Source organism: Electrophorus electricus, chromosome 1, assembly GCF_013358815.1.
Source record: "Electrophorus electricus isolate fEleEle1 chromosome 1, fEleEle1.pri, whole genome shotgun sequence".
Lineage (NCBI taxonomy): Eukaryota > Metazoa > Chordata > Actinopteri > Gymnotiformes > Gymnotidae > Electrophorus > Electrophorus electricus.
Window position 1 is genome coordinate 23,304,656 of NC_049535.1, and position 12,520 is coordinate 23,317,175.

General features: G+C 39.3%; 1 protein-coding gene across 7 annotated transcripts; it reads left to right on the forward strand.

The window, feature by feature from the left end:
- Positions 1-861: 861 nt before the first annotated feature.
- grap2a (GRB2 related adaptor protein 2a) lies at positions 862-12,331 on the forward strand. Of its 7 annotated transcripts, XM_027002816.2 has the most exons (10): positions 862-984; positions 6,122-6,203; positions 6,906-6,985; positions 7,099-7,222; positions 7,315-7,406; positions 7,552-7,671; positions 8,924-9,113; positions 9,486-9,593; positions 11,195-11,308; positions 11,674-12,331. In XM_027002816.2, exons 4-10 carry the CDS (start codon positions 7,145-7,147, stop codon positions 11,848-11,850), a joined length of 879 nt encoding a protein of 292 aa, XP_026858617.1. In that variant the 5' UTR covers positions 862-984; positions 6,122-6,203; positions 6,906-6,985; positions 7,099-7,144; the 3' UTR covers positions 11,851-12,331. The 7 variants fall into 7 exon arrangements, with proteins under 7 accessions (XP_026858617.1, XP_026858616.1, XP_026858618.1 ...); XM_027002815.2 differs by lacking the exon at positions 6,906-6,985; XM_027002817.2 differs by lacking the exons at positions 862-984; positions 6,906-6,985 and adding an exon at positions 1,012-1,192.
- The last annotated feature ends 189 nt before the right edge of the window (positions 12,332-12,520 follow it).

The following is a 12,520-nucleotide window of genomic DNA, read 5'->3' on the forward strand; positions in this document are numbered from 1 at the left end:
GTCCACCTGTTCGTCTTCTGCCATTTTTTGTTATATGTGGGATGTAAATGGTGTCATCGTTAGATCAGTAAAGGGGATGGGCTGCTGTTTGTGACCTGAGCCTGGGGAATGTTCCTGCAGGTGTGTATGAGGTTGGTACCAAAGGCATGCACACAGCTGCCACACGCGCCCTGTTTGGGGCATGGTGGTGCAGGGAGGCAGTGGGGAAGTTGGTGGTGTAGGGGTGGCTTACCTGGAAATAAAGAGCAGCAGAAAGAGCAGCGACAAAATGTCACACTTGGAACCCAGTGAACACTGAACTTTAATTGTGAAACTCTAGACTTGTTTTAATTGGATGTGTGTGAATGTGTGCGTGTGTGAGAGAGGAAGAGTGAGAGAGAAACCACACACTTCCAGTGAGACAACTCTGCTTTTTTTGTGATTTCCTGTCGTGCAATATGCAAATAATGAATGTTATAGCTAAGTGTGAACACTGCATAAACTCTCACACACACACACACACACACACACACAGGTGTATACATGCCTTCTTTGGCTTCACTATCTACACTATTTACAGAGTATGTCAACTATAGCATTTCACATGATTTCATAGATTTCATCTCCTATCTTTGGTGTTATTTTGTACACCAAAATAACGTGAGAGGAATTCCCATATGGGGACTTCAAAGACCATTACTGCGTACTGACCTCTTCCCGTCGTATAATAATTTCTTCTAAACTCATTTACACATACGAACATAGTAAGCCTACAGACAATTTGACCGATTACCTTTCAAGAACTCTCGAATCCTCCTCCAACCTGCGCTGCGACTCATTCTGAGAAATGTTTGTTTGGGGAGGAGTTTGTTCGGCCGCTTAAGTTTGATTCTGAGCTACCAATTTGGCGTTAAGTCAAACGCTTAGCGCTGTGGGTGGTTAGTGTACGCCTTTCAAAGGCAAATTTAGTTGCGCCTCTAACAGCACCGGATAGTGATGAACGGGGTAATTATTCTCACGTTTAATTTCAATAACCTCAGTTGTTATGTTTAGGAGGAAGTGACTTCATATCTAACATTTTGTCTTTTCTAACTGTGACGATACTTTGTAATATTAACATAATCTCAAAGCATACAGTATTAACGCTATTCTGGAAAACTAAAGATTCTGCCATAGGTTCGTAATTTCAGTAGCCTCGTAGTTTAAAGCGAAAGTGAGTATACAGCTTCTTCATTTTCATTCTTGTGCTTAACGAAATTATTGATATGTGGCCATCTGCTTTCTTTCGTACACTTTACTATCTTGTTATCAATAACTGAATTCCATTTCTGGAGTCTTACCTTAAGAGGCTTTCCTCTTCCATGCCCCCGTGGGCCCTCGTGCATTATCCTGAGAGCCAAAGCCACTACGTTACGTCGCGTTGTGCATCGCTTAGTTAGTCGATATTCTTTTTAATTTTATTTATTTATTTTATAGAGCCTGTTGTACTCAACAAGGTGATACGTGGTTTAATGATTTTACTCGAAACGGTTTAAATGTTGCTGTGATATATTTGAAATGGAATTGCTTTACCAAGTTTTGCTAGTAATCTTTCACACGAAATGAGTTTAAAGGCTTTTCTAGTCAGCGGTCATCTATTCATGAAGGAGAAAGCAAACCCCAGTTAACGCATGGGCTAGTCTGATCCTTTAACTATTACTAGAAGTCATGTTAACATCCAGTAACTCGTCTTCCACATAAATACTTTTAATATGCCCACGCTAGAGGTTACTTGGTTTTGTAGTCTATTTGAAGCCTAAAGAACTGACAATAACATTCAGATTTTCAGAGCTGTAATTGATATTGCATACATTTCGAATGTAGGCTATTAAAGGACCAGACAGCACAATTCAACGAAACACAGTGAAACAGTAAAGTGACCGGTAGCGATTGTGCTATGACGGTGTTCCATATTGCAGAGTGACGAAGAAAGTAAAGGGTTAGAGTCTGTGATATGGGACAATGACGTTCTCTGCAGTGGTCATGCTAAACATGCAGGCTGCTTCCTATTTTGATGCCACGACAAGACATGACTGTCGGTGAGCCAATGGGAGACTAGCATGCATCTTCCTCCTGTTCTGGCAGCACCAGGAATTATTACCACATTCATTACTGTAAATCTTTTTTTTTTTTTTTTTTTTTTTTTTTTTAATGGTTGCTTTGCTTTTATTCTCATGTGCAGATAAAACAACTTAGCTCGCCGATTCACTGGTTATAGAACTAAGTGCTCTGATCATTTCTGATCTCCAATCATTTCTGTGGACGAGGTTGTTATTACCCAGAAAGTGATTTGAACCCACTGCACTATAAAACATACCATTGCCACGAACACCTTCAAGCACCACAATTGTTATCAGCAGTTCAGTGTTCTGGTGGGGTTTTTTGTTTGTTTGTTTGGTTTTTTTTATACTTTAATTCATTGTGGTCCCATGTCTCTGTTGTGGATCCCATGGCTGGATAGGTAAAGGTGCTTCTGTCTGTTCTTGGACCTGCTATCCAATTAGAAAAGGGCTTTTTGTTTAGTGCATTCAGGAACAATTCATCACAGATTATAAATAGCTGATTATCTGATGTGGTTTCCACGCAAATGTGAAAAAAACATTCTTCAAAATTTAAATTTAGACTAATATGTGCATGTTTGATGTTGAATACCCTAACCCAGTCATTTGTTTGGCTTGTATCTTGTGCTGGAGAATATGTGGTATTAAAGATAACATGGATGAGACTTGGTGAAATGCAGTACTTCATTTGACCATGCTGAATTCGGTAGCTGAAGTACATCTCCATGTTGTTTGGACTGTGTACATTTGCTTTATTAAAATTACCTCAAATCACCTTTTTTTTTTTCTTTATATGTAATGACCCACAAGCGTCTTTGCAGGTGCATTTCTCCTGGCTTTTTACACCAAGATAGGATTTCAGCTGAGCCTGATCTAGCATTGTTCAGATCTGAGTGCAATATGCTCACTCCTGTTCAGTGAGCAAAGCCATGACTGTGTTCTCTTCTGAAGGTATTACATCCACAGTCATTTAAACATGATTAGCTACTCTTTTGCTCTACATTTTCCTCTCCACCTTTCGCTGTCTCTCTCCCCCCCTTTCTATCTATTTCTATTTTAAGCTGACACAGAGCTCTTTATTATTCGTTACCTATTAGATCCACGTGTCATGGTGACCTGAGCACCCCGGGTGTTTCAATCACATCTTAAACAAACAGGATTTTTCCTTTGCCTTACCACAAACACGTTCCCACAGAGAGCTCTCCATGCAGAGAGGAGTTGTGAATAGTAATTAGAAAATGACATTTTATTCTACATAGGATAGCTTGATTTTAAAAAAAACCCTGATTTCTGTATGGTAGTTTGCTGCTGTTCTAGTGGTACGCTAAAAAAAGGGATGTCTTGTCTTCACAAACCAATTTAAAAGTTATAGGCCTTTTCGTGCTTGATTGTTTTTACATTCTGGTGCTGGCTCTGCTTCCAGTTAAAGTGTCAGGATTTCTTCACTATTATAACTGAAAAAAGCAGAAATTGGAAAGGCTGAAACTTAGGCTTTGGGTGTTCTTACATTTACAAATAAATGTCAAATATTATATATTTTAAGATTAATTTTCATGTCCCTCAGCTTCTCTGAGATTATATACATTTTAAATGTAGTAAACTCAAGATACATTTTAATTTACAATTAATTTATTTATACTGCTGAATAATATACAGTATTCATACATTTTATTTGAAGAGTGGCTATCAGGATTAAAATCTGTGAATGATTATAAATGTAAAGCCAAAGTCAAATGTTTATTGCAATGCAACTATGATGATCTATGTTGAGAGTTTGGGATACTCTTGCAAGAGCTTGTAAAATAAAGTTAACATCAAAACAGAAAGACGGTGTTGTAACCTAAAATTGTACTGACAGTTATTCCCTGCTTTGATGCTCCGGCAGATGGAAACTGTTCTGCAAATCCACTGACATTTGTCCATTTGTCAAACTTTATTCATAAGCAATAGACTCTGCAGAAAGCTTTTCACTGCAGTAAGATGGCCAGATTACTGGCCTGATGAACTCCAGGACTGCTGTTTGTAATAGTGAATATACGGGCCATGTTCTCATTTAGGATGAGTTTTATTCCTTGTGTACAATGAGCACATTTGACATTTGAAAGTGATGAAAATTGCTTCCCCTTTCATCAGTGCTTTTGCTCTTAATGATGGTAGTGCACACACAAAAGAATAACGTCTGACAACATTCATCCAATTCCTCAAAGTACAGTGAACATGCGTGTTCATTTCGGATTTGCAAACGGGAACAGGCAAAACGGGAGCATGCAGTCAAACATTTGCTTTAATTTTTGCATGTTTCACTTGGAAAAATGAACGATGGCAAATCTCAGAGTTAATGTCTGCTAGCACTGCTGCTGTGTGGAGCCAGGATCTCCAGTTAAATAGCAATCTTTCCCAGATTCCTGTTAAAAGTATTAGTGCCTTTGGGATTTACGGTCATAGTATACTGCTGTTGGTGAAGGTGATTGTGTTTTTGCCTACGTAGGCATCTGGTGGCTTTCTAATTGTTTGTTCACTGGTAGAGAGATGGTAAGAAGCATATTAAATGTGATATTAGTCCTGTGACATGAAAAGCGAAGGACTGTCAACACATTTTGTCTCATGGACTGTGGAATGTTGTCCTTTTTTCGTGGCTCTTTCTCACTGTCTCTGTCCTCTGAAGAATCCTGGTTTTTCTTTTTTCATATGCTTTCTAAATGAGCATAAAACACGAAACATTGCTGCTATTCAATGATGTTTGTTATGACTGTCGTGTATGAAGAGACAAATAAGTACATTTGCAAGTACATCTTGTGTTTTCTGAAGTATAAAACATCCAAAGATGTCTGTAAAAACATTTAAAGATTTAGATGTAACCGTCTAACCAGTTTTACTTGACCTTTCATTTCCAGTGTGGAGAAGTCATAGATACAGAAAAGCATTGTTCCCATGACTACCGCTATCTGGACCCCCAACCAAACCCCCTGCCTCCAACAGTGCGATGGGCAAACGCATGCTTTGTACTTTAGTAGTTGAACATAATCAAATATGCAGTCCTTCCTGTGTTGTTCGTGTGGGGCTTCCTTCTTCCTGATGAGGTGGGGGGGGGGGGGGGGGGGAGAGGAGGGGGTCCTCATTAGCCATGTCCCCCCCTCTTTCGCACCTTCCTTGAAAAGCCTTGCTTGAGTGAACACACAGAGCGCTGCTGATCATACCTGCGTGACAGGCTTCCTGTATGAGTGGGTCGTTGCCCTCAGTAGCAGCCAACAGCTGTTGTCATGACACGATATGCAAGGCAGGGGAAGTCTTGGGTGTGAGTTGCTGATAAATGTTTTGTAGAGGGTGATGGGAAATACTTTGCTAATCTTTTTGGATATCTGGCTAAGTGATCGGCAATGCTGAACCCACAGAATTATTTGGCTGAAATCATGCCTTAGCTACTAGCTGTGTTTAGTTATGTAAAATTACAGGACCGCCAAGAGACACTTGATGTGCACATGGTGAAAAGTGAAGGAATTATGGGGTCATAGGTTCTGCATCTTGTTCATTGCTGAGACAAGTACCCCTTTAAGCCTTGAAAGGTGTCCACTATTTATGACATTTAAACCTGTGAAAGCTGATTTAGAAGTACTTCAATTGCAATGGTCTTTAAATGTGATAAACTGAACTGGAATATTTTGGAGTCGATGTGGCTTTTCTTTGTTTGAGAGCAAAAGCTGTTTTAGATGGCACCTTTCTCAGAGTTCAGCTAGCCCTTGAGGAGAGTACAAGTGGACCATGATGTAATGTCTGTCATACGAATTCAGTTGCTTTTCAAAGGCGTTAAAGAGATAAGTGGTGATGAACTGTTTGTGTTGGTATTTTCTATTTCCTCTTCTGCACTTGCTCTTTCTTTATTGTATTTTATTGACTCTCTATCTGTCTCTATTGTGTTATTGTGCTTGTTCTCTCTCTCGCTCTCTGTGTGTGTGTGTGTGTGTGTGTGTGTGTGTGTGTGTGTGTGTGTGTGTGTGTGAGTGAGAGTGGTATTGTTGTAACTTGATTTTTTTCCTCCTCTACAGTAGCTAAAGTTATGATGCCCTCTAGGAACTACTAGCAGTGCACTATCTCTGTGACCCTGAATCAGCAAGCAACAGAATAAGCGTAAGACACAATTATTTATTCACATTCATGAGTAGATTGTTCATTGTTGAAACTGCTAACGTTCTGTTATGATGCATTTATGCTAATAAATGGAGCATATACAGTATATGTGTAGTACATTTATATCCAAAATACAATAGAATAACCCAAAGTACTTAGTCAGTGCCACATTGCTATAAACCTTTTTAATTACATAAAGCTTGTAAAATTTAAAAGTGTGCTTATCAGTATAAACTTTTTTCAGTCCACAGATTCACTGGTGTGAGTGTTTGTAAAAGCTGATATCTATCTGTAAAGCATCCTTGAGTCTGAGAAAGGTGCTATATAAATGTAAATAATAATAAGGTATATTGAGATATATATCTTATCAGGATAAACAGACATAAATATGTTACCGTTTTAAATGCTCCTATCTGAGTAATAGTTATGAATTATTGTATTTTATCATTTCTTTTTAGATTGGCAAACCATTATAGTCTGTTTAGACCAATTTCGTGTGCATGTGTGTCGTGCGAATGTGTGTCGTGTGAGTGTGTGCACAATCAGAGGCCTGACATGTTGTAGGATTAATGAGCATTATGGTTGTTTGTATTTATGAAATTTTAACAAATGGGAAGGAGCTGTAGTCCTAGTGCAGCTGAAACAAAAAAGATGTTAAAGCACATCATTATTGCCCTTTTTTTCCCCACTGCATTTTGTTAGTATTTACGGCTGAATGGCTGACTAACCACAGCTGCACGATTGCTCTGAGGCTGCCTGCACTCGAGCTGAAACACGAACAGGTGTTTGACCCCCTTCAGCCACAGATCTGAGGTTAAACATGTTTGCGCAGTACCTGTGGGGCTTATGTGCCGAACCCTCTTTTCTTTCTGGCCTCTTTTCTTCCATGGTCCAGAGTTCGCCGACCTTTTCTCCTGCCCTTGTTGCATCGGTCCGTTGACATGGAAGCCCGAGGAAAGTACGATTTCAATGGCACAGCAGAGGATGAGCTCAGCTTTCGCAGGGGTGACATTCTGAAGGTATAAACTAAAGGCAGGCATTAATATTTACAAACAATATTGCTATTAATGGTGATTAATTTATTTCGTTAAAAATAATGTCTCTCGGCTAGATCCTTGGATCTCAAGATGAATGGTTCAAGGCCGAAATGCATGGACATGAGGGCTACGTGCCTAAAAACTATGTCGACAGGCAGTTACCTATGTGAGTCCGAGAGCATGAAGCCTGACTTATGTCTGTATGCTTTGGTTTAGTGTTTGTGGTATCGCTCGTGTCTGCTCAAAGACGTGCATGCGTGGTGTAGTGTGCTGGTACGCTGACAAGCACTGTTCATGCTCATCCCTCTCAGCTGGTTCCAGGAGACTGCTAGCCGTAACTCGGCCGAGGAGATGCTCATATCTCGAGAGGTCGGAGCCTTCCTGATCCGAGGGAGCCAGAGTTCACCTGGAGACTTCTCCATCTCCGTCAGGTCAGTGCAGTGTGCTTGGGCACAGAGGAGAGGACACTAAACTTGTGTCTCAGTTTTTCAAATCCTGTGATAAACTCATAATGCTGAAATGGCAGTATTTCATTGGCTATTTCAGGCATTTAAGGGACCATGCAGTGAAATCCTGATTGGCTGAGCTGGATTGTTTGTAGCTACATTTCAGATTGCTGTCTACTCTTTTGTCTGTTAGTTTTACTGTCTACTCTTTTTGCTGACATGTATTTTTAGACCTTATAACAAATATTGAGGAAAATGTTACGCAGTTATGCGTTATGCATGTATACAGGTATCACGTCATCTCTTGCTGTGTAATTTTTGATATATATATATATATATATATATATATATATATATATATATATATATATATATATATATACATACTCGACGGAATTCCCCTGAAGTCTGTGTGTCAGTTATTATTGCCCGCACAGAAATGCCCCATTAATATTGCATCATGAACAGCCGCCCCCTAATGGGGGTCGGAACTGTGCAATTTGTTGGCGCCATCTTCCCATAAATCATCCATGTGCTTAAATGTTTAAAGGTCCAGAATTCCATCAATCATACCAGCTAGAAAGAATGAAGGAGACTCCTTTCACAAACACTCCCTCTAGTGGTGGTAAAATGTAACATGTTTGTGTTAAAAATTTTTAGTCAGCAGTCTTAACTTGGGACCTTGAATCAATTGCTGACCCTTTTTTTTTTTTTGTAATCACTGATAGTTAATTGAACAGTTATGGTAACTGATTGGCCATTTTTCATGTTTCAGGACTCCTAAGTAAAGAAATGTTAAAAAGTCTGTAGTCCTGTTCCTTGATGACTGTGATTAAATATATCCTCTGACTTAAATAACAACCAGCAATTACGCAGTCCAGGAACTGATCTAAGGTCCCACATCAACATCAGTGCCTCCGCCTAAGATTCTTTACATCTCCTGACATTTTGCCAATTTGCTTGGTCCAGCCTTCGTTTTCATGTTCACTTTATGATCCCTAAAATATATATATTTTTTTCCATAGAATAACTTGCTATGCAAATCATATCAATAAGAACTCAGAATAAGCTCTTCCTTTCCGCGTGTTATACTTCCGCTTTGGGGTTGACTGTAGTATACATTTCTTTCTCATAATTACCTGTCTGCGTAATTTCCTGTAATGCTAGTATTTACCAGCAGAGGGCACTGGTACAGCAAATTGAATTAGAGCCTCTTGTCTGCTCTGACTTTTTACAGACATGAGATTGACGTGCAGCATTTTAAAGTCATGAAGGACAATAAGGGCAGTTATTACCTGTGGGCAGAGAAGTTCACCTCCCTGAACAAACTGGTAGACTTCTACAGAACCTCCTCCATCTCTAAACAGCGGGAGATCTACCTGCGGGATGGCAGTAGAGATGAACCCAGACCTTCAGCACCTCAGCCGGTAGACAGGACCCACATTTTAAGCCCCACCAAACTATTGCCTTCTTTTCTCCATCTTTTTTATATTGTTTCTTTTTTTTCATCCTTTGATTCTATTTTATTCCCTCTCTTGGCATCATCACTCTTTCTATTTGACCTTATAATGCCTCTCATTAATAACAAGATTTAGGGTTATACATGGCCCTGCTCATTCTCAATCATGTAATTAAGAAACTAATGCAGTCTCACCCTAAACAACGGTATCCTCGGAGAGGCGTGTGAAAAGCATCGATCCGTCTACGAATGTTGTGGCTCACAAGGAGGGATGGGTAAGCAGGTGTTGAGCGCATGTCATTAGAGTGGGGGCCTGATGCACTTCCCCTGCCTTGTTCAGGTTAAGAGGAGCAGCTTTCCTGAGGACCGGCCACAAAGGGGGGGCTACGGAGGCCCACCCAGCTCAGCAGGACACCGGCGATCAGCAGAGCCCACTCACACTCAGCAGGTAGATTTCACTCTTCTGCACACCTACGTGAAGGGATCCCTTAAACACCGCATCTATTTTCAGCTGAGCTCATTTAGTTATCCTGACTTGCAGGCCTTACTATAAGGTCCAGTGTTATGGTACAATAGATTCGTAGGATGTAAGGAGTTCACTAACCTGAGACATTTGTACATTTTTTAAAAAAGGCTTGTTGCTTGTCAGATTTGTATACTGTACACTCTGAGTGCTCTCATTGTGCTCAGTGTACTTAGTCAATCGCTAAGAATTTTTGTGAAAACTCTTTATACAATCAAAATTGTGCTTATTATTGTTATTATGCATCATGAAAATAGTTTTTATAGTTACTTTAAAAATGTATTCTGCTACAGATTAATTACCTATTATAAAATGTAACTGTTACCTAATCTAAATGCTTTCTATATTAATGTAACCTGTTTTCTTTCCCTTACTTTTGGATTACCTTTTAAGTTATTAACTACCATAGAGCTGGAAAACTGGTCCCCTACCATGCCAGCTATTAAGGCAAGCAACAAGCTGTAGGTACTGTAACTACTGTAATTTGTGTTGTAGCACACCCAGTCCCTACACTCCTGTGTTGTAGCACACCCAGTCCCTACACTCCTGTGTTGTAGCACACCCAGTCCCTACACTCCTGCCAAATCACCAGTCTCCACCAACATAAATATCAATGATAGCAATAGAATGTTCTGGTATCTGTGAGTACAAAGTTCTTCATACCAAACCTATGGCATTTTGTTGGGGTATAAAAACACTTTCAATAAGATTTTGTATTCTGAAGTAGTACTATCGTTAGAAGTTGTGTAACAACCAGTTCAGAAGGGGGCATATCTTGCAAAGAGGAGCCTAATTCTAGTTCTTCACTCTGACTTCACTATAACTAAAGTGTAATAAGGAGTTTATCCTCTGATAATGACTGCGGAACATAACATGAGAACAATCTGGCGACAGTGACTGGCTGGTTGAACTCCAGTGCAATTTATCTAACTCAGCACAACAGAGATTCATTTAATCAATGTAACGTTTACTTAATGAATGTAAAGTAATATGCATGTCCAGTAAAAATAAATCTTTTGTTAACAATGAAAAGTCATGTATTGATGAACAAATCACTTTTCCACTGTCCACTTGAAACAAATCCCGTGTTCATGATCAACAAAGCTATTACCATCAAATTGCTTCAAACTGCTGCATTAATGAAAGCAAAGAAAGGTATGAGTTGCACCAAAAATGTGTTTCCAGTCACAGATTTCACAAATCACTCACAGGGCAAGAACATAATGCATCATGCATATTTTAAATAATTTAAAATGTTTTGTAACCTTTAAAACAAGACAAAGAAAGCAGGAGCAAGTAGTTCTCATTATGTTGTAATGTAATTATTTTAGTAATCAATATATTTTTAAAGAACAGTAATATAATTACTGCCTTTTTTCTGCAACAGAATACAGCTACCATTTTAAATCCTGTTACTTTGTAGTCCTTTACTGCCTAGCCCTGGTCATGAATGTTATCTCAATACATATGTAACTGCTTTGTGCACTTTTTTTGTGTGCTACCACCTGCTTTGTTTGCATTTTCAGAATAAGAGAGGCAGTTTGGAGGAAAGAACTCAGAACATGGGCTTGTCAGGCAGGAACAGTCCTGTCAGCAGTGTTCCAGCCCCTCGACGAACGCCTGACACCACACCTGCTCCGGTACGTAAACACACGCAGGCACGCGCACATACACACACACACACACACAGAGGTAAACACACAAAGGCACACACATTCATGTACACACACAAAAAGGGACATACAGACACACAAACAAGCTCATGCGCAAATACACACACACAGGCAGACCCGCATAACAGCAGGCCTTTCATAATACATCTCTGTATTGTCAGTATACTTTCTGCTACTACCTATTGCACTGATACCTCTTCAAACAAGCAAAAATATATTGATTTAAACATTAAAGGTAAACTCTTGTTCATGATACACTCTCATTTTCAAGTGTGTGTATTCATGTGTGCTTGTGTGTGTGTGTGAATGGTTGTGCAAATATGATGTCACAGAGGTCAGCCATGCAGGTGAGGGCATTGTATGACTTCACAGCAGAAGAAGATGACGAACTAGGCTTTAACACTGGTGATGTCATCGAAGTCCTGGACCGCTCAGACACGTCGTGGTGGCGTGGACTTCTCCGTGGTCATACTGGCCTCTTCCCAGCCAACTACACGGTTCAGATCTGACCCAGGCTGCTTGGGTCAGCTGCACCATCACCTGACCAAACAGTGCCTTGAGAATGCATAATGAAGACTGAATCACTTTTACAAAGTTGGAAACTTCATTGTCATTACTGGTGACAAGGATGTGGAGTAAGAAGTAAAGAAACTACAGGTTAACCGCTCATTACTATAATGAGCTGGGTAATTAAATATGTATCTAATGACATACATATTTGTACTTTGATCAAATTAGGTACTATTATAATTAACTTTCTTATGTCAAACCAATATATAATGCAAGCATAGTAGTGGGATTTTATTTGTAGGCATCATTTTATTTTTTACATCACAAAACAACAAATATATAATATTAATATTCAATATAACCATACAATAGCTATAATGCAGTCCTAATATTGCCTCAGGCTATGTGGAACTACACTTAAACTCATGGTTTAAACAATTTTTATATGTATTTTTTAAGTTTCTCAATTAAAACTGATGACAAAGCCATCATTAGAACTGTGATCCTTTCTAACATAAAACAACAAGACACAAAGTAAAGCATATGCATATTTTCCCAGTTGGCCTATAAATATTATTGTCAATAATGTGATGTATAGACTAGGCTTACACTTAGTAATAGACGATCTTATTAACATTTAGGTGTTTAATTTGCTACACTAAACAGCAG